We start from the raw sequence: 24,932 nt of genomic DNA, 5'->3' as shown, positions 1-24,932 counted from the left end.
TCCATACAAACCCCGTAATAATTTTTAGTAATCTATTAATAGCTTGACTAAAATCAAGAAGTGATATCTGAGTCCCCAACTCCTCACTCCAATTTTGTAAAATTTTTTCATATGTACGAGTTGGAAGTAAATTCCACCACCACTTATGTAATAAAGATACTGAAATTGACAAATCTTCACATTGAGTAAACATAAGAACATATGTAATGCCTCTGCTGGGTCAGACCAGAGGTCCATCATGGCCAGGAGTCCGTTCACGCAGCAGCCCATCAGGTCCAGGACCTGTATAGTATTCCTCTATCTATACCCATCTATCCCTTTTTCCTTTAGGAAATTATCTAATCCTTTCTTGAACCCCAATACCGTACTCTGTCCTATCACACCCTCTGGAAGCGCATTCCAGGTGTCCACCACTCTTTTGAGTGAAGAAGAACTTCCTAGCACTGGTTCTGAATTCTATCACGAACTCCACATGAAAGATCCGATCTCCGTAGTTTATTCAAATAATTCCCCAATTGCATATAAGTGTATAAAGACCCAGGACAAGTTTCAAGTTTATTGAATATTTGATTAATCGCTTATTCAAAATTCTAAGCGATGTACAAAAAGTAAAATTACAAATTTCTGGGAGAAACAAAACAAACGAATAAGAGTAACCTGACAAAACAAACTAAACAGAAGGAAGAGATGGTGAAAGAAATACAAATTGTTGATAGTAAATAAGGCAAGTAAGGCAAAAATAACAGGGAGGGTGAAAGTAGTAGACTTAAAATAGAGAATGACACTGTGGCAGTTACCCATGGCTAGCCGCGCGTAACCCGCCGAAACGGTGGGAGGGAAGTGCTCATTGCAGGCACGGGGACAAGGCCATCCATCACCCCGTGGAGCGGTGAATGGCCTTATCCCCGCAGTTAAGGGAGAGAAGGCGCGAGGTCACCGATTGCGCACGGCCCCCCCCCCCTCCCTCCCTACGGCCAAATCTATCTCCCTCCCTCGCCCCCTTACCTTCGCAGTGCTTTAGTAAAGAAACTTACTGAAACCGGCGAAGCCTGCCTGCAGTGCGTGTGTGTGAGCGGAAGCTTCTCCTCTGACGCAACTTCCGGTTGCGTCAGAGGAGAAGCTTCCGCCCACACACATGCGACTGCAGGCAGGCAGGCAGGCTTCGCCGAGGGAAGGGTGGATGCTGTGGGGACGGGGTGGTGAAGGGGATGGCGAGGACGGGGTGGTGAAGGAGACAGTGGTCCGGTGACGGGGACAGATTTTTTTCCCCTGTGTCATTCTCTAAATTAAAATAAGTTGGGAAGTAAGTTTCATTAGAGGCTCCTAATCTAGCTTTCTAGCAGTCAAATGCATCTTTAAAAAGAAAACATTTTAACTTGCTCTTGAATTTGTCTAGGTTGCGATCATTCCTTAAATGAATAGGGAGGGAATTCCATGTTTGGGGAGCTGTGACTGAAAATACGAATTGACGTCGTGTGTTTTTGAGAGAGGAAACAATTAATAAATGTTGGTCGTAAAATTGAACGAATATTCTTAACTGCCATGCGTCCTTTTACAAACCCTACTTGAGGCTCGGCAATCAAATCAGGTAATAATTTTGCCAATCTATTAGCTAAGATCTTAGCCAACAATTTAGCTTCATAACAAAGAAGAGAAATTGGTCTGTAAGATTCCACCCTCTTAGGATCTTTTCCCGATTTTGGAAATACAACAATTTGAGCTTGACAAAGTGTTTTTGGTAATAATTGCTCTTTAATCTGATTATTAAACATTAATACTAAAGGAGTCGCAATATTTTACCCAAGAATCTTATAAAACTCTGCTCTATAGCCATTCAAACCAGGTGCTTTACATAATGAACTTTGCTGTATACAACAGTTCATCTTCCCCAATAGGATGATTAAAATTGGATTGTTTAACCTGCCCAATACAAGGTAATTCCAAACTAGATAAATCCATGCATATTCATTGGGGAAATTCAGAAAACCCAACTGGATTGCGGTCCTCAAGGAGGGACTTTGAGACCCCTGATCGGTACTAGTGACCTGGATTGGCCACCATGAGAACAGGCTACTGGGCTTGATAGACCAATGGTCTGACCCAGTAAGGCTATTCTTATGTTCTTAGAAAAATATGGAACGTAAAAAAAATCATTCACAGAAACAAATATCAAGTTAAAGGAACAAATAAATCATGAAAGAAACAAAAGTCAAAGAGAATAATAAAAAATTGCCAAAAATTTTCCCCTCTCTTAGTAGGCATTTAAAAAAAAAGAATGTGTTTAAAGCATAAATAGAACAGCAAGGTAACTGTCCTGCCAACTGTCACCAACTGCCAGATCCCTTTATCTTGACTAGGAGCAAACAGAGAAGAATAATATTCCTGAAATATTTTACCAATATCTTTATCTTTTGTGTAAACTTGACCTTGAACCGACTGAATTTGTGAAATTCTAGATGGAATATATTTTCCCCTAACCAAATGAGCCAAAAATACTCCTGTCTTAGTACCGTGTTTATACAATTGACATTGATAATATTTTACTGATTTAATAGCCCTTTGATGAAGGAGCTCATTCAACTGGAGTTGTGTTGCCAATAGTTGAGAAGTATTATCCTCCGTAGGACACCTGATATGATTACCTCTAATTTTAATAATTTGTTTTTCTAAGCGTAAAATAGCTCTATCACGGGCTTTCTTTTGACTAGAATACGCAATAATTTTCCCCTCAATACTGCCTTTGCCGTTTCCCAAAACAGAGTAGAAGTTTCCTTCTGTTGTTCATTATTAATCTGATAAGAATTCCAACAACCAAGAATATGTTTTTTAAATTTAATATCATGATATAAATCCAACCGAAATCTCCATTGAGATATACTCAAAAACTCAGAAAAAAAGGGTTAATGTAACCCAAGCAAAGGCATGATCTGATATTTCTGTATGTCCTATACCAGCCTCTTGAACTTTCGGAAACAATATATCAGAGCAGAGGAGATAATCAATCCTGGAATGAGTATTGTGAGCCCTAGAACAATTATAATCCCTATCTAAAGGATACATCACCCTCCAGATATCCAATAAATTAAAAAAAAAAAAAATCACAAAACAAAAAAATCCCTTTCGTGACATCTAGTCTATCCGCCGCCTGAAGCACCGAATTGTCTATCTCTGGATCTGCCACCCTATTAAAATCACCCCCTATTATTAAAGGACAAGAATCTTGTTGAATTAAATAATTTTAAATTGTAGTGAAGAAATGATACTTAAATATAGTGCCAGGTTAAACTATTACAACCATCCTACTGTTTTGAAAGATCAGATGCAGGTTCATCATTAAATTTTTCAATCCTAAAGAACTCAACTGTTGAGCTAACCTAGATTTTTTCCCCCCTTTTTTAATCTCTCAGCTTCGGCTAGAATCTGAAGTGTACCTAAACTGGTGAGATGAAAAAGCTTCCGAGGACAGCAGGGAAGAGAACATATTCAAAGAAATGAATACAGCGAATGGCAAACAAAACCCCACTAGAAGCTGCTCCTTTATAGACACTTTTTCTACAGAATTCTTGTGAACAAAAGAAAAAGGTGAGGGATACAAAGCCATGTTAGGTGGCTCGAACGGTGATATAGCAAGAAATCAACTAAACATATTTTCCAACTAAACACACTGAATTCCACCAAAATTGGAAAGACAACAAGGATGCATTTCCCCAGGTTTTCAAAATGGTTTGGATTCCTACAACAGTAAGTATAGCTACCAGTCTTTTATGAATATTAGTGATTAGAGAATGACACGGTGACAAAATTCATCACCGTTCCCGTCCCCACGGATAACCGCGGGAAACCATCTTCATGTCATTCTTTAAGGAGAGAGGGAAGAATCAGAGTATAATTGGGCACAACCACTGACCCGCAAGCTTTGCTTTGAAGAATGCTGGTGTAGAAGGACCGAGGTTGAAACAGACACTACAGAATGACAGTCTCTGGTATCCAGAGCAGATATTGTGATGTCATAATGCCTCAGTGCCTAAGAGCCAATCACATCAGTGATGTCACAATGGCTTCATTATCCTTGGCTCAGATAAGAATCAGAGTATGAATGGCCACAACCACTGACCCGCAAGCTTTGCTTTGAAGAATGCTGGTGTAGAAGGACCGAGGTTGAAATAGACACTAGCAAATGACATGGGATTATTTCCCGTGGTTATCCGCGGGGATGGGAACGGTGATGAATTTTGTCACCGTGTCATTCTCTATTAGTGATATCAACAGACGCAAAGAGATTAAAGATCACTCCAGAACATGTCAAGGGAACATTTATATGTAATAATGTTTGAATGTGATTCCACACCTGTTGCCAGAAGTTATGAACCATAGGACAATAGAATAAAATATGATCTAGTGTTCTTTTTTCTTGTCCACAAGACCAAAATAGAGAAGAGAGGTAAAGGGGCCCGATTTAGATCATTATGGGCGCCCATGCAAGAGTTTGCAGATAGTAATTGAATTATTGTGAAAGAATGGAGATGTATGCATGTAGATGTGGATGGATGTTGGTTTTTCACCCTCTGCAAATGGGATGGGAGGGAGGGGAAGGGAGTTTCATTTCAAGGATTTCGTATTTTAATATCCTGTTTTGTGTTAATAGTGTTATGAGCAATTTGTGTAATATATATTACTATATAAAATTTTGGAACTTAAAAAAAAGAATTCAGAATGGCCTACAAGGAGGACTTTAGGTTAGTGTTTGATTTCCGATGCCCTCCTCCTCCCTGCAGTTTGGTCCTACAGCTACAATTTCATAAGAAGGAGAAAGACATGATAAAATACCAGCAGCCTGGCCCAGTGCTTCCTATGGCCAGTCTGGTCAGGCTCTTACCTGGCGTAGTGGGTGAGGTTCTTGGTAACTGGGCAAGATCTTCAGCACCACACTTCCGCTGGCATTCTTCAACATCTCCTGTAGCACTTTGGGGTCATTGCCGACTTCCTTTCCATTCACCTCCTTAATGACGTCACCCACGTGGAGCAGACCCTGCTGATCGATCATCCCGCCGTGCAAGATGCGCGCAATCACCAGCTCCCCACTCTCAACGCGAAAGGTCACACCCTTCGGACAAAGGAGCAAGCATTAAGTGAAAGACATGAACAAGATAACCCCCATCCCCGAGGCATATACATGACCTCTCCCTCTGTTATCACCACAAGCTAAGTGCCTTCTCTGACATCATCAGGGTTCAGTGTTTCTTCTTCTTCTCTTTTGACATTAGCCCTTATCATTTTCCTCTGACATTATCCTAGCCAATATTCCTTCCTCTCCGACATCATCTCTAGTAAATGTCACTCCACTCATCCATTCTCCTCCTCTGACATCATATCCTGTCTGCTAGTGCCAGTCTTTCCCCAAAACACATGCACTAGTGGTGGTTGGGAACCTATCTCCTTCCTTACCAGATGTTCCCCAGCAGTTTTTCGGATTCCAACCATGCGCACTGCATCTGGCGGCACAGGCTGGTTGTTGAACGTGGGGTCCAGGAGTGGGCTGGGCGGCGGTGTCTCATAGCTCTTGGAGGCTACAGAATCGTGTGTTTCCAGGAGGGACTTAAAGTAGTCCAAATTGAGTTGCAAGGAAAAATAAAAATTCAGAGAACTAGAATGGCTTGAGTAGTGGGATATCCTACAGCAAAAAGAGAGTACAAAGTAAAATTCTCCTTCTCCCTCCCTCCCTGCCTGCCTCCTCTCATCCCCTTCTCCCTCCTAGCTCCCTGCTTCTTCCCCTTCTCCCTCCCTGCCTGCCTACTCTCATCCCCTTCTCCCTCCTAGCTCCCTGCTTCCTCCCCTTCTCCTTCCTTCCCTGACTTTACACCTCCCCTTCCCCTCTATGCCTTTCTCCCCCCTTCTTCTTCTCTACAATCCTGCATTCTTCCCCTTTCTCCTCCCTTTTTTTGTCTGTCATGTCCCCGTCCTGATCTAGTGTCTGCTAATATGTGATTATTCTGTACTTCAGTTCTTTTTCCAGCTCTCTCTTTTACCATCTCCTTCTTCATCCCCTCCCCTCCCCCAGCCTGGTACCTAGTGATGGGGAAAGATCCCTGTGGTGTCCTCCCCTGCCCATCTCTCTCTGCTGGGTCTCGTACCCGGAAGTGCGGCTCCTGAAGGATGTGAGCCAGCTCTGTGGCGGCACTGCTGTACTCCATAATCTGGGAAATGTCCTTCAGGATCTCCTGAACCAGCTCCAAGTTGTTATCTCTGACGGCTTCCAGCTTAGTCTCCTCCAGTCGTTCGTGAGCCTCAGGGGAGGGAAGAAGGACACAGAGATGAGAAACATACTATATATGTTTGCATAAACATATGTCCAGTGACTATCCCTGCCACCCGGCCTACACGGTGAGGTTAAGGGCACCGTTTCAAGGATATCAGATGCATTTTCCAGTGCAGCGAATGCTTTAAGGAAAACAGGTTGGGAGACAGGCCAGTGAGGTAAACACAGATCAAAGCAATTGTGTACAAACTGCCTCAAGACCCCCCCCCAAAAAAAAAAAAAAAATCTAATTTCCCCTCCTTCTACTGCACAGAGTGATTTTCTCTAATTCAGTGTAACGCAAACTAAGTGCCGCGGCACACTTGTGTGCCTCCTGAGATTTCAGATGAGCCGCGAGACACTGGGGAGGATGTGTCTCTTGCGGCGAGAGGCACGTCTTTAGGCAATCAACCGATGCCAGCGCCTCTCTTTCTCTCCGTACATCTTCCCTGCTGCCCCCCCCCCCCCCCCCCCCACTGATGACTCAGGGCCCATCTGGAGAGCCTTTGCAAATGCGCGGATGTCGACATGATGACATCACGCATGCGTGTGATGTCATCGCATTGACATCTGCGCACTTCAGGATGCCTCGAGCCACGGCCACTACATTTAGTGTGCCGCGGCTCGACAAAGTTTGCGGGACACTGCTAATTGGTCCAAATATTGGTGACCAGAAAAAAGCCCTGCCCTCTCTACCCCCTGACAGAATTGCCCTCCTCCCAGATCTATCAGAAAGAGGCACCAGACCAATGACAAGTCAAAGCGTTCAAGAGGGCCACAAGTGGACAAGCATCTTCCCAGCCCAGAGCTCATTAGCCATCTCCTGTGTGTAGAAAGCAGGGAATGCGGGCAGTGCTCAATTCAGGTCTGAGCTACAGCGACAGCCGATGACAGCTCTTGGCTAAAAACAGAACGGGCTAAGAAAAAAAAAAAGAGAGAAACAGAAGGCTAAGCAGGTAGAAACCATTTCCCAAGCGCGTGCGTGCACACACACACACACACACACACACACACATCAGACACATAAATGAGCAAATGCTTACATGCATCAGCGAACAAATACCATGCACACACACATCTGTGAACAGGCTGGCATGTAAACCTAAATGCATGGGCTACATGAACACACACATGCGTGTGTCCAAAGACACAACATACAAAGTCATACACACAGACACGTATGCAGACGTGCAGGTGAAAGAAAGGTTTTGGAGCATAATTCAAAAATGAAGCAATGCCACTGATCCAAAGCGCTACCGCATGGCAGAATTCAGCAGAGAGTTAAGCAGTGCCTGCAGCTGCTAGATTATAATTTCTCCTAAAACAGCATGCCACGTCACAGAAATACCCAAAAGTGTAGTTTATAGATACACTGCCATCTGCACAAAGGATCCAGAAAAGGATGAGGAGGAAGGGGGGGGAGGGGTCTCCTCAAGAGCACCATGCTCCCAGCCCCCACCCCTCTTAAACGGTACCTTAGCCAGGGATCTTACTATAGGGCTCTCCATGATCCCTCTGAGGAAGATAAGATCCAGGTCAGCCGCACCTGTGGAGTTCGGGAGGTCGTGGAGGTTATCCAGGACCTGCTGCATGGCTGTGCAGAGACAGAGAGAGAAAGAGAGATGCTGAGAGAGTGAAACCGACCCCAGACAGAGAAGGTGAGAGGAGGAAACAGAGAAGAGACAGCACCACAGTTCTTATTTTGCTGTTTCTGTTTAGGGTTACCATATGGCTCCAGTAAAAGGAGGATAGATTGAGACATATACCGGTAGGTTTTACTTCCATTGAAAGCAGCAGAAGTAAAACCCGGATTTCTCAATCCATTTTCTTTTTTTCTGGAGCCATATGGTTACCCTGTGTGTCCTCCACCTTAATCACTTTTGTTAACCCTTTTGGTCCAGGCTGAAAATGTCTCTCAATAAGTCAGCAAAGTGTGCTCTTAAGATTTTTGTCAGTTTATCTTGAAGCCAATATAGTAAAGAACTCCAAAAGATTACTCAGAGGTGAGTGAAATCACTGATCTACCAAGTCCTGCCTGAGAGCAAGTATCCAGATGAGGAGTACCCAATGTTCAACACTCCACAACATCCAGAGTTCATCCTCCTGGAGAATTTCAGGCGTTCAAAAGCTGGAGACACCTCTGTGCTGTGTGGCACTCAGTCCCGAGGTTGTCAGTGGCTCTATGTCTTCCCCAACAGAATGATCCAGTCCTGGTTTTACCTCTCTGCCCTGATTTCCTAATAAAGAATGGAACTAGATCTCTCGGCATTTAGGGATAATTTTATATGGGGCATCTGCCTAATATGGCTGGAAGTCACTTCTGTTTCTTTATAAAAATACCAACATAGATTCTGCAGAAACCACAACTAGACTGAAGATGCAGACATTATACCTGCTCAAAAGCAGATGTAAATGTTAACACACACACACATAATTTCTCTAATGAACTTAAATCATGACTCCACTCTGTCTCTGAGAATGCCTAGTGCATGTGTGCACCCTAGCTAACACTAGTTCGCATGCATACTGTAACTAGGGTTACCATATGGCTCCAGAAAAAAGAGAATGGATTGAAACATTCAGGTTTGCTTCCACTGAAAGCAGTGGAAGTAAAAAACCATCCTCCTGTTGTAGTTATGCTTACCATATGGCTCCAGAAAAAGAACTGCCAAGAGGGTCCAAAACCACTCAGCGGGAGATTCAGGGTCTGCCCCATCCATCGCTCTACCCAGCCCAGCCCATTGCCGATTGGCAGCCAGAGGCAAATGAAGTCGCCACCTCGTGCCGTAGCAGCAGGAAATGATGTTTTTTTGCAGGCCTTTCCTGCTGTCACAGCACAGGTGGGTCAGTGGCAGATCGTGGCTCATCAGCGGGAGGGCGGGAGAAGACCTGCAAAAGCTGGAGACTTGGCCGGCCTGTTGTAAATGTTATATAAAATTATCCTCAACATGTGTATAGAACCAGGACTAAACTTTGTTCTCCTTTCTACAGTTCCTAAATATGGTTGAAGATTCTCAAAGCCTTTGATGCTTCCCCAGTCCCCATTGTTTGCCTCGCCCCACCCTACCGATGTTATCAGCAATGTATCAGCCAAGCCAAAGGAGCTCTGCAGCCAGTGAGCAACCCTCTCGGTGCCCAATCCACAAGCAAAGGGATCCAGAAATGATCACTTTGATGTTTTTGTGATGACCTCCCTCATCTGTGCAGGGGCACAGCCAGAGCTCTCGTTTTGGGTTGACCTTCCACAATTCCCCCCCCCTCCCCATGTCTGCCCCCACCCAATCTAACTCAGAAACTTCACTGGTGGCAGTAGCAATGCACATCCGCTCCCTGATTGAGAGAAGAAACAGGAAGTGACATCAGCAAGGGCAGGAAACGGAGGGCCAAGTGTGGGCAGCAGACATGCATTGCTGCTGCTGCTGCCCACAAAGGTGCTGAGGTAAAGCAGAGAGAGGAAGTGTTGCCGGTTCCAGGGGTGGAGAAGAGGGAGAGAGGGGAGTGAAGTGGCCGTCACTGTATTGTTTAGGGGGCCAGAAAGGGTGGCCCCCGTGCCCACCCATAGTTCGCCACTGCGGCTGTGGGAAAGAAGAACATCATGGAGTCTTTGTAAGTCCCCTGGCAAAGGAAGGGGGCAGACAGCAGTGAGAACAGGCAGCCCTGCACCTCTTTGGTCTAAAATCTGAAGCCCAAAATAAGCAGATCCTGCCCTCCCTCTTCCACCCTGACCAGTTACAGGGAGATGACAGCAGAAGCCAAGTCACTTGGTGTACGAGCTGAGTGCCAGGGTTACAGAGGGCAAAAGAAGCCTGCTGCAAATGGCTGGGGATGTGGAGAAGGAAGCATGAGGGGTTGTGTGGCTAGGGAAAGGGGGCAGCTGCTTGTATCACTTTGAAGATACTAAAAAGAAATGTTCAATTCAAGCCAAATTCTAATTGCAAGGGTCCAGTAAACCTAAAGCTGATCTTGAATTTTATAGTAAAGAACCTATTATGGACAAAGCACTGGTGGCTCTAGTGACATCCCTCCCCCCTCCCCCCATGAATGCCACATTCAAGTCTGAGACAATCAGAGCATGTAGCATGAAGCAGCTTCCCAGCAGCTTCCCCCCCCCCCCCACCTCCACACACACAATGCCAGAGGTGGGATCCCTGGGGATAAGGGGAAGAGAAGCAGCTCCTTGTTCCTTCTCTCTGTTCTAGGAGCAGGCTGGCTCTTTTCCCAGCATTTGCTTTCCAGGACACGAGGGTTAGAGCAGGGGCCTCTTTTCATCCCCTTCTGCTAAAGGTCCAAATTCAGGCTTCAGCCCAAAGCCTCCTCCCCATCCTCTTGATACACTCTGGATCCTTGCCGCCTGCCTCAGATAGAACAGGAAACAAGGAAAGAGAAGGACGGTAAGAATCATACAACAGGAATCAGAAAACAGAAAGTCAGCTGGAAGCTAAATTTTGTGTGTCCTGGAAATGAATCCTTCTCCCTGACAGAAGGAGCAGTTTCCCAGACCCCCCCACCCCACAGTACTGATCAGCAGGCCGTGCATTCAACCCCTCACCCCCTACCTTCTCTGCGCAGCTCCATCTCCTCCATGGAGTTCAGGGAGATCCCTTCCAGGGACCTGTTACTGGCGGGGCTGATGCTCATGGCTACAGGCCAGGGGGGGGGTCCACAAAGAAAGAGCCCCCCACCGCCACCACTTCCCAGCTTGAAGCCTCCGATCTGCCAGACAGCACGGTGGGGAGGTGCTGGGAATCGGAGCAGCGGCTGGAGAGGAGTGGTTAGAGAGATGAAGAAAAATCCAACTGGCACCAAGTCTACGCCTCTTCTTCTCACCTCAAAAGGAGGTGGGAAGAGGATGTCATTAGAGCGCTTGACAAAAGCAGGCACTTCCAGCTGATCTGGATTGTGCAGGGGAAGAAGCTCTTGACAAATAAGGAGGGCATGTAAATTCCTGGACACTGCTTCATACCGTGCCTATCTCCTAAACCAGCCCCCCCCCTGCCTCCCTCAGAGGTACAAGTCCTTGAACCCTGTGGCGTAGCGATGGTGAGAAGCGCCTGGGGTGGTGGGGCCCCTTCCCCACCCTCCCATTCCTATAGGCTCCTTCCCCGCCCCCACCCCACTGCCACGCACGCATGCTGCTTCCCTTCCCCTATACCTCTCTAATGTTTGTGACGTGAGCAGAAACCCCCAAGCTACTGTAGCGCCGGTGTGGGCTCTCCCTCTGATGTCACTTCCTAGGCGGGAATCCAGGAAGTGATGTCAGAAGAATGCTGACACAAGCACGACAGCAGGTTGGGGGTTGCTGCTCGTGCCACGAATGTTACAGAGGTACGGGAGAAGGGAAGCGGCCCGCACGCAAGGCAGTGAGGGTGGGGGATGGGGAAGGAGTTGGGGGGGACGACAAAGAAGAGGACAGGTGCTGCCTCCTATCAAGATGGCGCCAGGGGTGGACCGCCACCTCCACCCCCCCCCCACCCCACTGCTTGAACCTGCAATTTCACCTGCAAAAATTCTGTGGATGCCCTGGGGCTAGCATTGGCATAAATCAAGATTTGGAGGCAGGTGCTTGCAGTGGTTCGGAAGGTGTATTTTCATCTTCGGTTCGTCAATGGTTTTAGACCTTATTTGGAGGCCACATTGTTTAGGACGGTGCTGCAATCGATGGTTTTGTCCGTTTTCGACTATTGCAGTCTGGTGTTCTTGGGAGTACCAGACTCAGTTTTGGGTGCGCTTCAGGTGGCCCAGAATTCAGTGGTACGCTCTCTATTTAAATTGGATAGACGGGAGCATGTAACGGAATATTTTATAAGGTTGTATTGGCTGAAAGTAAGGGACAAGATACGTTACAAGCTTTTGGTAAATGTTTTCATGTGCTTACAGAAGTTGGCCCCTAAACACCTGGTCCAGAGCAAATTGCCGCGTGAGCCAGCTCGATGCTTCACTCAATTGAGCATTGTGATCTGTCTGTTTCATCTGTGCGGGACTGAAGGCTTTCCTCTTCCAGAAACAGTGTCTTTGACTGGAACAACCTTCCAGGATACATTCGCCAACAGCAAAATTTACAGAACTTTAGGAAAATGCTGAAATGACACCAGTTCTGTAAGATGAAATATAGGATTTGAGTTTGGCTGAGGGAGAAGGAGTGATGAAGGTTGAGTGCTGGTCACAGAGGCGTTCGATGGTCTGGTCTGTTTCATCCGGCATAATGATGTCTGTCATTGAGGCATCTTGTATGCCTTATGGAATTTTATATTTTGATGTATGTTAGGGTTTCGCCAGTTTCTACCTTAAATGACATTCATCGTTGATGCAATGTGTATGTCATATGCAATTTGATTTTATATGTAAGTATGTAATTTGTTATAGTGTGTTTTTGTATTGATTTGTACGACAAAAGTTAATGTCTTAACCATGACGTTTTAACTTTACCTGCTTTCAGCAACTGGTCTTGATCAGGTTGTCCTGGGCTGGTTCTCAAAATTTCTTGCTATCTCGCTCTTATTCAGTTGACATGAACGGTTCTATTTCTAAATCTTGGAGAGCCACCTGTGGCATTCCTCAGGGTTCCCCATTGTCCCCAATTTTATTTAACAACTACATGAGCACACTGGAACACTATGATCTGAATAGTCATAAGAACATAAGAAAAGACTTACTGGGTCAGATCAATGGTCCATCAGGCCCAGTAGCCTGTTCTCACGGTGGCCAATCCAGGTCACTAATACCTGGCCAAAATCCAAGGTGTAAGAATATTCCATGCTACCGATGCAGGGCAAGCAGTGGCTTCCCCCCATGTCTTTCTCAATAACAGACTATGGACTTTTCCTCCAGGAACTTGTCCAAACCTTCCTTAAAACCAGCTATGCTATCCGCTCTTACCACATCCTCCGGCAACGTGTTCCAGAACTTAACTATTCTCTGGGTGAAAAAAAATTTCCTCCTATTGGTTTTAAAAGTATTTCCCTGTAACTTCATCGAGTGTCCCCTAGTCTTTGTCATTTTTGACAGAGTGAAAAATCGATCCACTTGTACCCGTTCTACTCCACTCGGGATTTTGTAGACTTCAATCATATCTCCCCTCAGCCGTCTCTTTTCCAAGCTGAAGAGCCCTAACTGTTTTAGTCTTTCCTCGTATGAGAGGAGTTCCATTCCCCTTTACCATCATCGTATTGTCTATAATAATACCCAGATCCTTTTCTTGGGCGCTAACCCCCAAGGTGGACCCTAGCATCCGGTAACTGTGATTCAGGTTATTCTTCCCAATGTGCATCGCTTTGCATTTGTCCACATTAAATTTCCTCTGCCACTTGGGCGCCCAATCTTTCAATTTCCTAAAGATCACCTGCAATTTTTCACAATCCGCACGCGTTTCAACAACTTTGAACAGTTAGTGTCATCTGCAAACCTTACTGACATATGCCGATGATATTTTCATGTTACTTGAGGTCGATTCAGATCTCATTAACCTGTCATCTGATATAAATAATTGTATTACTAAACTCCAATACGGGGCATGGATGGTCCGGATGAAATTTAATGCTGCAAAAAGAAAACTTTGGTGGCAAGGTCCACAATTAGATTGCCTCCCTTCTGCTGTGATTTGGGATTCGGGCGAGTCTTTGAAAATCGAGTTTTCTACATTAATACTAGGGGCTCCTTTTACGAAGGCGTGTTAGGGCCTTAGCACGTGCTAAAATGCCGCGCACGCTAGCCGCTGCCGCCTCCTCTTGAGCGCGCGCTAATCCTTCGTAAAAGGAGCCCTAGGTGTCCTTATTGATTCTTCACTCACATTTAAGGATCAAATCAATTCTCTTGTAAAAAATTTGCTTTTTCAGCCTCCGTACTTTAAGGAGAGTAAGAGCATGTTTTTGTCAACATTTTCCTGTTCTGGTTCAATCCGTTGTTTTGGCTCGCCTGGATTATTGCAACGCAATGTATTTTGGTTTATCTAAGGCCAGCTTGCAAAGCATCCATTTGATACAAAATACTGCTGCCATACTCACCTTTCTCCTCCCTCCCTCCTAACCCCTTATATCAGGGGTGTCCAATGTCGGTCCTCGAGGGCCGCAATCCAGTCGGGTTTTCAGGATTTCCCCAATGAATATGCATGAGATCTGTGTGCATGCACTGCTTTCAATGCATATTCATTGGGGAAATCCTGAAAACCTGACTGGATTGCGGCCCTCGAGGACCGACATTGGACACCCCTGCCTTATATTGTATCAGCTCCCCTACTTACATCTATTAATTGTATCTATTTTGCGGATTGTTTCCCATTCACCGATTGTATTTGCTGATTGTACCCTTTCTCCGATGGTACCCATTCGCCGATTGTCCAGCCCTTCTTTACTGCAAACCGCCTTGAACTTCTACGGCTTTGGCGCTATATAAGTAATAAATTATTATTATTATTAAATTCGACCATGTGTCTCCATTACTCAAAGAATTACATTGGCTCCCAGTTCATCTCAGAATTCAATTCAAGCGCATTTCTATCGCATTTAAGATCCTATTTGGTATTCTCATTACTCTTGTCCCCTTAGATTTGAATGGATAGAGACCTCACCTTGCAAGAAGCTCTCAAAAACTGAAACTTTCTTTTCCTTCTCTTAAGGGTAAAATCTTAACTCTCTCAGAAAATTTAGTCACTCTTTCTCTTTCAAATTGACGGAGCTCTGGAATAACCTTTTTTTAACTCCCTTTTTTTTTCATTTCGGAAAGCTTTGAAGACAACTTTGTTTGCCAAACATTTTGGAAATTAGTCATATTGATGATCCTTTTTTTATTTAGCTTGCTCTTCTTTTGTATTTTTTTTTTTTTTTTCTTTTGTTAACCGAGGCGAGTGTCAATTGGTGATGACCCGGTCTACAAATTTAAGTTTTAGTTTACTCAGAAACTACTGTATATAGCAAACAGAACCAATAGACAGCAGACAGGTTCTCTCAAAGGTCATCACTATCAGTACCCTCGTCAAAAGAAATCGTACGATGTGATACCCGCCAGCGAGCCTTCTCAGGAGTAGCCCTCATGCTCTGAAATTTACACTCAGAGGGATTAACCCTAACTCGCGACTACCTCTACTTCAGTAAACAGATGAAAACCTGGCTCTTCTCCTAAGCCTCTAACAGTGTGCCGCAAACGTTTTAAAGCCGTGGCACACTTAAACGCGGGTCCGCGGTTGGAGGGCATCCAGAAGTGCGTGGACGCGAGAACTGACGGCAGCCAATCAGAAAGCAGCGCAGGGCCAGGCAGGAGCACAGAAAGCTCTTGTCTGGGAAATAGGAGACGGCAAGCGAGGGAGGAATCACGCTAGACCACCAGGATGTTTTTAACAAGGTACGACGGCGGCGGGTGTTTGCAGGGGGGGGTGTGAAAAAGGTGTGGTGGCAGGTATTTGCGGGGGGGGGGGAAGTTTTAAAAAGGTGCGGTGGGAGGCATGTGGGGAGATGTTTTAAAAAGGGGCTTGCGGCGGGGGGGATTTTTAAAATGGTAAGGGGGGTTAAAAAAATTATACCTGGAGGGGGAGGGGGGTGTTTTAGAAAGGTACCAGGGGGGTGATAAAAATACTGAGACAGCTGTCTAGGAAGGGAGAGAGGGATTAAAAAAGGTACCGGAGGGGGGGTTCTGGCTGGCTGGCTGCCATTAGACTACCTAACATTAGACGTGCCCTGTACCCTGTCCCGGCCTACCACTAGACCACCAGAGGGGGACAGGGTACACCATTTGGTTCAGAATTTTTTTTGTTGGTTTTTCCTCCTCTACAAGTGGGTGCGTCTTATGGTCAGGTGCGTCTTATGGAGCAAAAAATACGGTAGGTATTTGCTGACTTTGTATTATGTCTGTTATTTGAATTTCAGTGCTGTTAAATCTGTATATTTATTACACTATTTCAATATGCTGATTTCAAGTTTACCTCGTGGATTAAGAACATAAGAACTGTCATACTGTATTTATGTCTATATTTGGTCATTTTACTACTGTTATGCTGTTAACAAAATTGTAAGTTTTATGTTCAACTGCACCTGCTGTACACTGCCTTGGGTGAATCTTTTCATAAAGGCGGTTAACAATTCCCAATCAATAAATAAACATGTTTAGTTGGGGCTGGAGGCAGCAATTATTATTGGGAATAGTAGGGAAGCAGAAATAGTGACTGGTTGCAAGAATTTCAGCAACCCGCCTCTCAAGATTGCTGGTCTTCCCAGCGTGATTGTAAAGGATGCACCGGCTTGCTCTCTACGTTTGGGGACACGGCTCCCATCTCTTGTGCAGATATTTGGGGGGGGGATACGTATATCATTTAAAAGCTCCCTGGTCCCTGTTACTTCGCTTGTTCCCCACCTCCTGCAGCCACACACTGTGTTAGCAGAACCTCTGCAGGACAGACTGCTGAGGACTGGCACTGACTCTATTAGGCCCTGGTTTCCATGGCAGCCGGGAAGGATTACATACTGTAGCTTAATGTCCTTGTAATACAAATTTTAAAGAGACATCCCCTCCTCTCCAGTCACCCAGATGACTCTATCCTCCAGCAACAGGAAGCTGCAGCTACACACCTCAGGCTTAATCACTTTGCAGCAGAAGGGGGAGAGCAGGGAGAAAAGTCCGGGCCCTAAATACCTAATAAGGCCCTGGGAGTCAACTCTGCAGTTATGTTTTTCACTTGAACTGCCATATGACTAAATGCCCTCTCCACCCCTCCTAGTGTCCTCTTCCCAGCAATATATACCTCCTAAAAGTGTAGCTTTTTGACTATGCTCCACTCAAGGTCCTGCCACCTGTCCAGCACACCCCCTGCCAAGTGTTTCCTCTTTCTGGCTGGTCCTCCAGCGCTAAACTGACCCTCTCCACCCCTGTCAGATTGGTAGGAGATTTTCCTTATATTTTCTGTTAGCTTGTTGGGCATGATAAAGAAGGGAATCACGAGTAGATCGGAGTGTGTCATAATGCCGCTTTATAGAGCAATGGTCAGACCACACTTGGTCTCCCTATCTAAAGAAGGATATAAAACTGCTCGAGAGGGTGCAGAGGCGAGCAACGAAGCTGCTAAAAGGTATGGAGAACTTGAACTATGAAGAACGGCTTAGAAAACTGGGACTGTTCTCCCTCTGCGAGGGGATCTGATTGAGACTTTTAAAATAATAAAAGGAATCAACAAGATAGAGCAGGACAAAAAGTTATTTGCGTTGTCAAATGTGACTAGGACAAGAGGTCATGGACTGAAGCTGAGGGGGGACAAACCCAGGACAAATGCCAGGAAGTTCTGCTTCACACAGCAAGTGGTGGACACCTGGAACGTTCTCCTGGCGGAGATGGCTGCGGAACCCACCGTTCCAGGATTTAAGGGCAAGTTAGATGCACATCTCCTCGGAAGGTGCATAGAGGGTTACGGGTGACTAAGTTTTTCGCCAGGTTACACCTGGAAAGGCCTCCGCGTGAGCGGATCACCGGACTTGATGGACCCAGGGTCTCCGGTGATGGCCGTTCTTATGTTCTTGTACTTCAGTCATTTTCTGCCCCCACCCCCACCCCCTCTCGTTTATGCGCCTGGCACTTGCCCACTTGCTCCTGTGCTGCTCTCCTTATCCTCCCTTGTACTGCAGAGTCCAACACCCTCACCTGTCACTTTTCAAGCTTTAGAATTATACTGCCTATTCTCTAAGCTTCCCATCATATTCTGTCTGCAACTCAGACCCTTATTTATTTATTTCTAGACCGCAAATACCGGAAAGTTCTATGCGGTTTATAAAAGATTAGCTATAACACATAATTCAGGATGAAAGTGAATTTGTTTTAGGAGCTAAAAAACTTTGAAAACAGAAAAGTTTTCAATTGTCTCCTATAGTGAAGGTAGGAAATGGCCTTTGATAACAACCATTTGAATATATTCAGGTACTCAAGCATTTTTTCCCTGTCTGTCCCGGTGGGCTCACAATCTATCTAATGAACTGGGGCAACAGGGGGATTAAGTGGCTTGCCCACTACCTCAGGGTGCTGAGGCTGTAGCTTTAATCACTGCACCACACGCTTCCCCAGTACTTCCAGTACTCTTCCTTGGCACCTGCTGCCCCAACCCCATTTCTCTGTTTTCCTCTCTCCCCCCTCCCCCCCCCCCAAGTCCTTCTACCTAGTGCTCCTAGCCCTCCATTCTCACCTACTGCTCCTTGCCCTGTCTCTTCTCCCAGCTACTCCCCCATCCTGCCTAACCCAATAGCCTCCAAGCTTTTTCATGTAAAGGCCACAAGGTGACTGTGAGAAAGCTCTGAGGGCCTCCAAAAGGTTTCAAGCTTACACATACTACTAATTTTGTAAACCGCCTTGATCTGCTTGCTCAGACTGGGTATTAAACATTAAAAATTAACACTAATATTGATTCTACAACACTTCAAGTATGCATTTTTAAAACTCACTGTTTTCTGGATTGTCAACAGTAGCAAATTCCCTAAATGAGACACCCGAGTAACGCACTTAAGAGACTGTTTGCAGTTACCGTATCAAGTGGGCAAGATTGAAATTAACGCATTTACAAGATCTGAATAGCATTTCAGCCATCTGTTTGAGGGCTACAATGGAGGACTTCAGGGGCCGTCTGTTGGAGACCACTGCCCTAACCTTTTCCCTTCACCTGCTGCTCTTTGCCCCAACTCTTTTCCCAGCTGTCCCTTACCCTGCCCCTGCCTTTCTCCCTTCCCCTCTGCTCATCTCATTTGCTGCTCCTTGCCCCGCCTTTTTTCCCAGCGGCTCAGCATAGTTGCCAGGTCTGCGGTTTTCTCGCCCAATTGGGCTGCTTTGGAACGCCGATTGCAGGAAATTTTGACTAGCTGCGGGTTGCAGTTTTTTGGGCTGGTTTTTAGATTTCTGTTCTGTAATTTGGGCTGCTTCATGGCACAGTATTCTCAAGTCGGCTGGGCATTCAGCAAATCAGCACTTAGTGCAGACCATGTGCTCAGTATCCCACCAATGGCAGCCTTTGCCCGCCCTCTCCCCACAGCCAATCATAATCAGCAGTCTAGCCTTCTCCCGAGCTGACCCTATCTCTAACGCTATCAACACTCAACAGCGGGACAGCACGTGAGTTTCACTTTTGGGAAAGAGACAGGCAGCCCAGGAAGTGCGCTTTGAGAGACACAGCAAGGACAGGCAGGCCAGGAGCCGCACAATGAAGGAAAGAGACAGGCAGCACCTGCAGACTGTGCAAAAGAGAAACACAACAAAGAAACAAAGTTCTCAGCTCGTCCAACAAAGTTGGGGCAGTCTCCATCGAGGGCTATACATGTAGTCCAGCGAGTTTCCACTTTTTTTCGTTCTGTCGTAAAAGTACTGAATGAAAAAAAGTGGAATCTCGCTGGACTAAGGGCTCCTTTTACGAAGCTGCATTAGGGCATTAACTAGCCGCGTAGCGTGTGGTAGTATCCTGCGTGCGCTAAAAACGCTAGCGTACCTTAGTAAAAGGAACCCTAAGTGTACAGTCCTCGATGAAAACTGTCCCAATTGAAATGAATTGAACTGAGAACTTTTCAGCACCTCCTTGTACGCTGGGCTGCTTTTTTCAAGGTAATTGGGCAGGATTAGAAAAAAGTTATCTGCTGCTCAGTTCCCCCTGGCTCCTTGCCCTGCTCTTTTCCTTGTCTCATCTTACCAGTGCTCCTTGCCCCACCTCTTCTCTCAGCTGCTTCCTTTCTGCTCTCCTCATCTGTTCCTCCCTGCCCCTTCTCCTTGCCCGTCTTGCTATTCCTTGCCCATCACCCTCAGTCTCTTGTTTGGATCTCAGCCAACGCTTTGTAGGCAGCTGTGCTGGTGTGCTATTAAGTGGCTTACAGTACGGCCTGGAGATTAAAGCTTTTCCAGTATAATCTCTACAGATAGCGAAGAGATTTAATTAAAACGGTAAACTGCTTAGAAGCAATTGGAGCAGGGGACAGACAGGTTGCCAAAGATACGCACATGTCCACAAATTTCCAGAGAATTTCCCAGGTGAAGGACATATGAAGTACACAAGATCAAGAATGACTTACTGTGGGGCAGTCCAATGATTTATCAGCAGTGCAGGAGATCTCAGGATTGATTCCTAGACCTGACCTCTGTTCCCCCAGGCTGGGAGTGTTTGGGAATGCTACTGGAGGATGGAAGGAGTGCCAGTCATTGCATGCTAGCAACACCTACTACCTGAATAGGAGTTAGCTTGTATGGACCCATATAAAGAAAAGGAATGTGGCCATATAGAGAAGACCACACTTGTATGGGCCTCTGTCACACCCCAGAATGGATTTAGTGACAAGGCTTCACCTGGACAGCATGTTCCCTCTAAGCCAGTGTCTTGCAAACTTTGTCAAGCCATGGCACACTTAAATATAGTGGCCACAGCTTGAGGCACCTGGAAGTGCGCAGATGCCAACACAAGGACGTCACGCACGTCAACCGTCCGTGCATGCGCAAAGGCCCTCCAGACGGGCTCTGAGCCACCAGCGGGAGGTGCCAGCAGGGAAGACGCACGGAGAGAAGGAGCCTGGAACCAGCTGATTGCCTACAGGATGTGCCTCTCGAGGCACGTCCTGTAGGTAGTCAGCCAGTGCCTATCCTCTTCCCCCGTGTCTCGCAGCACACCTGAAATCTCAGGAAGCACATAGTTTGTGATACACTGCTCTAAGTTGAGCGGGAGTCTTCCACCTCCAGTCCTGCCAATGTGAGTTGCTGTAGCACTAAGGGACAGGCAAGCTCTGCAGGACTCCAGGGAATCTGCCTGTCCCTAGCGATTGAAAACATAATATTGAATCACCATCTTCTATTGGCAGCAATGCAGCTGAAGGACTCCAGCTAGAGGGAACAGTACTGAACAGCGTCCCTGTGTCCCACAGGAGTCACCCATGCCTGTGGAAGAGGGCAGCAGTCGGCCTCCGTGTTAGCTGAAGAATTTTAGCCAGTAGCAAGGACCGGGTGGAGGGAACGGCTGCATTCCCTGGGTGCATCTTTGGAATTAATTACCCCTAAGTCATCCCAACCCTATTCTGAGCAGCATCTCAGCAGGCAAGGGGGAAGAGACACCGGAATAGTGATTATGCCATCAATTGAAAGGCTTTGAGAGACCAGATGTGGCAAACAGGATCCTTTCTGCTCTACGAGAAAGAGAAATTAAAGGAGACAGAAAGAGAAGGGCCAGGACTCAAGAACAATATGAAACAGGAGGAAGGAGAACCCCGGGGCTCACACAGCGCCCTGCTCTCCATTTCAGCCCACATGCTCCCTGACACACACATGCAATGGCAGAGATACCGGAGGGGAGAGGGTAAAGAAGAGAAAGAATGAAAGAGAGAGCAAACCCTATTTTCATTATATATTTCCTTCTTCCTCCCCCCTCCACTTTTTCCTTCTCTTGTGTTAAGAATGGATGGGAGGGAGATGAGGGTGGGGTAATGGGGAGTGGGGAAAACAGAAAGGGGATAAATGGAGAAGTTTCATGCTATGTGTTTGGATCATTGCTTGGCAATTTGTGCACTGTAATTTTTTTGATCCAATAAAGACTTCTTGGGGGGGGAGAGGGGACATACACTCAGTGGTAACCATCTCACCTTGTCAGCCTTGTGGCACAGTATTAAAGCTACAGCCACAGCACCCTGACGACAACCCATACTGCTCCTTGTGACCCTGAGCAAGTCACTTAATTCCCCAGGTACATTAGACAGATTGTGAGGCCACTAGGACAGGGAAAATGCTTAGTACCTGAATAAATTCATGTAAACCATTCCGAGCTTCCCTGGGAGAAGAACAGCATAGAAAATTGAATAAATAAATAGTGTGATAAGCTTCAGCCTCTGATAACCAGAGCTGGTATTGTGACATCATAACGCCTCATTCCACCAATGCCTAAGAGCCAACCTCATCAGTGATGTCACAATGGCTTGATTGTCCTATACCTGGCTCACTTTTACTACATTTTGATTTTTAGAATGGTGCAGTGGGTAAAGCTACAGCCTCAGCACCCTGAGGTTATGGGTTCCCACCCGTGCTGCTCCTTGTGACCCTGGACAAGTCACTTATTGCTCCAAGTACATTAGACAGATTGTGAGCCTGCCAGGACAGACAGGGAAAAATGCTTGAGTACCTCAATAAATTCATGTAAACCATTCTGAGCTCCTCTGGGAGAACACTATAGATTAAATAAATAAAGGGATCAGGGCTGATAAAGGAAGGAGAACACACAGGAAAAATGCCTGCGGCCCCAAGATCACCAACAATTCCTTTGGCAATGCTTACATTACATACTTGTCTTTATAGCACTACTGGGAATGAGCAGCACTATAGAGTGGTTGTGAGTATCCACATACATGATGCCCCTTCCCCAGAGAGCTTACAGGCTAAATGGGTACCTCTTGCAACAGGAGATAGAGGTGCTCACTTTCAAAGCAGATGGACATCTTAAAAGGCCATAAAAGGTCCATCTGCTAAAAACATTGAAATCCTGATTTTGGAAAGTCGGAATTTAGACGCCTCACACTGCAGTTTGTCGAAATAGCAAGGGTGTGTGTTTTGGGCGGGATTTGGGAGGGGCCCCAAAATAGGACGTCCAACAGAGATTTTCACATGGGAAGAAAGATCCATGTTATTTAGACCTGTTTCAGTCACATCTACAGCCGTGTGAAAAAATTAGGACACCCCATGAAATATTCCATTCTTTCTTAAGAAATGTTCACATAGCGATGTCAAATCTTTTTTTTTTATTTATGTCTGGAAAAGAAAACGATGTAATTGCAGGTAAACAACAAAAGTTTTCATTTATTTACTCGTGAAACAAGAGATATCTACAAAAATGTGTATTCTAACTGAGGAATAAATTAAGACACCCACACAAATCCTCCCACTTAAAGTGGCTCAAATCAAACGCAGGCGTATCACATCAGGTGCACATGATTAGAACATCGTTACTCAGCATTTTGAAGGAGGTTTGCCCTACTTAAACCTCAAAAGACACAGACCAAAAGGCAGAACAAGCCAAAGAGTTCTGAGAGTGGCAACCTGAAGAAAGATGGACCTGTGTGAACCAACACAATACGTGAAATTCATTAAATGATATTCAAAAATATTAGCGAAGCGGGGTATCCTCAGTGTGAGGTATCAGCAAAGGGAGAAACTCTCCGGTGCTTTGCACAACAAGGCAAAGGTAAGCACACCTATGCCTGCACACCTTCATCGGATACCTCACGTGTGCTTTAACCAAAATATGTGAAATACCACAGTGAAGTCATTAATAATCACACAGGTGAAATAAATTATCAGAACCACTTTGAGAACCCCCCAGCCAACTCCCCAAATAGACCCGGACTTAGCTTAAAGATGAATCCATTAGTCTTGCTGGAAAATAGGGGGTAGCACGATATTCCAAATACTCCTTGATGCCGGGTTCAACCAAGCCCGGTTTCGGAAAAGGATTACTGCTGGACAGGGGGAGCAGGGAAGAGGTGCTGCTTGACAGGGGGGGGAAGGGAAATCGAAGGGAAAGGGCTGCTGCTGGCCAGGGGGAGCAGTGAAGGGGTGCTGCTGGACAGGGGGGAGGTAAAATGAAGGGAGAAGGGCTGCTGCTGGACAGAGGGAGCAGGGAAGGGGTGGTGGTGGACAGCTGAGGAAAGAGAGAGATAGAAAGAAAGACAGATAGGAAGCAGCCAAGGAGAGAGAGAAAGACAGACACACACACATCTATTCTAGCACCTGTTAATGTAACAGGCTTAAAGAGTAGTATAATGTAAAATATATTGTATTAATTTCCTAAGAATCTTTTAAACAAATACGTTTTCAATTGTCTCCTAAAATGCTGTATATGAGCAAGAGGTCACTGTTAGAGAACTCAGATCTTTATCCCATATTGCAGCTTGAGATGACAGAAGGCGTTGGTGATATTTTTTTTATATTGACCACCTTTGACTGAAGGAAAGGTAAATACAGCATGCGTACGTCGAGAGTCACCTGTAAGCCTGAAGACTATAGAAATGGGTACAGCAGGTATTTTTCAGTTCCTGGAGGGATCACATTTTCTGTCAGTAAAGGAATGCAAGTACAAAAGATATGTAGCAAAATTTACTTTCTCACCAAGTGGCCAAATGGGAGTCTATAATTCGACTGTTAATTTCACTGTCATTCTCTTATGTGTATTTTAGAAGATTAATGAAAACTTATATGTTTAGTAAATGTGGAAAATTATTATTGTATGGTTTCAATTGATTGTAAATTCAACTGCTACTGCGCTGGTTTTATCTTTTGGAGATCGCATAGGACCACGAGGTATCTGCAATTCATAAACAAAAGTTTTCTGTTATAGTGGAGATTGAAACCGATCCTCCCCTTGCCTTCCCCTGTATCTTTTTTAACTTCCCCGGCACAGGTGGCTGACCGTGTTGGCATCGGCGCTCTCTCCGACATCACTCCCGGGACTCGCGCCTAGGAAGTGACATTAAAGGGTGAGCCGACGCCGACGTGGGCACGCTGCTCACCCCGGAGAAGTTAAAAAGGTACGGGAAGGGGGCACACGCGCGGTAGGAGGGGCGGTGAAAAGGGTGAGGGAGGGGCACCACTCATCCTTACTACGCCACCGATTGAGAAGCCATTAAATGTGGGGGGAAAATGCCAGGAGAGAAATCACAGCTAAAGGGTC

The 24,932-nt window shown here is 45.8% G+C and overlaps 1 protein-coding gene across 9 annotated transcripts in view; it reads right to left on the bottom strand.

Moving 5' to 3' along the window:
• Positions 1-24,932, bottom strand: part of MPP2 (membrane palmitoylated protein 2) — a 56,097-nt gene that overhangs the window by 14,067 nt on the left and 17,098 nt on the right. The window contains exons 1-5 of one of the 9 annotated variants that reach the window (XM_033919267.1): positions 10,852-11,010; positions 7,771-7,889; positions 6,132-6,284; positions 5,446-5,595; positions 4,877-5,104 (exon numbers count right to left, since the gene is read on the bottom strand). In XM_033919267.1, the coding sequence (XP_033775158.1) occupies positions 4,877-5,104; positions 5,446-5,595; positions 6,132-6,284; positions 7,771-7,889; positions 10,852-10,933 (732 nt within the window). In that variant the 5' untranslated portion in view covers positions 10,934-11,010. Of the gene's footprint in view, positions 1-4,876; positions 5,105-5,445; positions 5,672-6,066; positions 6,738-7,770; positions 7,890-10,851; positions 11,011-24,932 lie in introns of those variants that run through there. The other 8 variants (XM_033919263.1, XM_033919264.1, XM_033919265.1 and 5 more) reach the window with 8 other exon arrangements.

The sequence above is a fragment of the Geotrypetes seraphini genome, chromosome 13 (genome assembly GCF_902459505.1).
Source record: "Geotrypetes seraphini chromosome 13, aGeoSer1.1, whole genome shotgun sequence".
NCBI lineage: Eukaryota > Metazoa > Chordata > Amphibia > Gymnophiona > Dermophiidae > Geotrypetes > Geotrypetes seraphini.
This window is presented reverse-complemented; position numbering and strand designations above follow the sequence as displayed.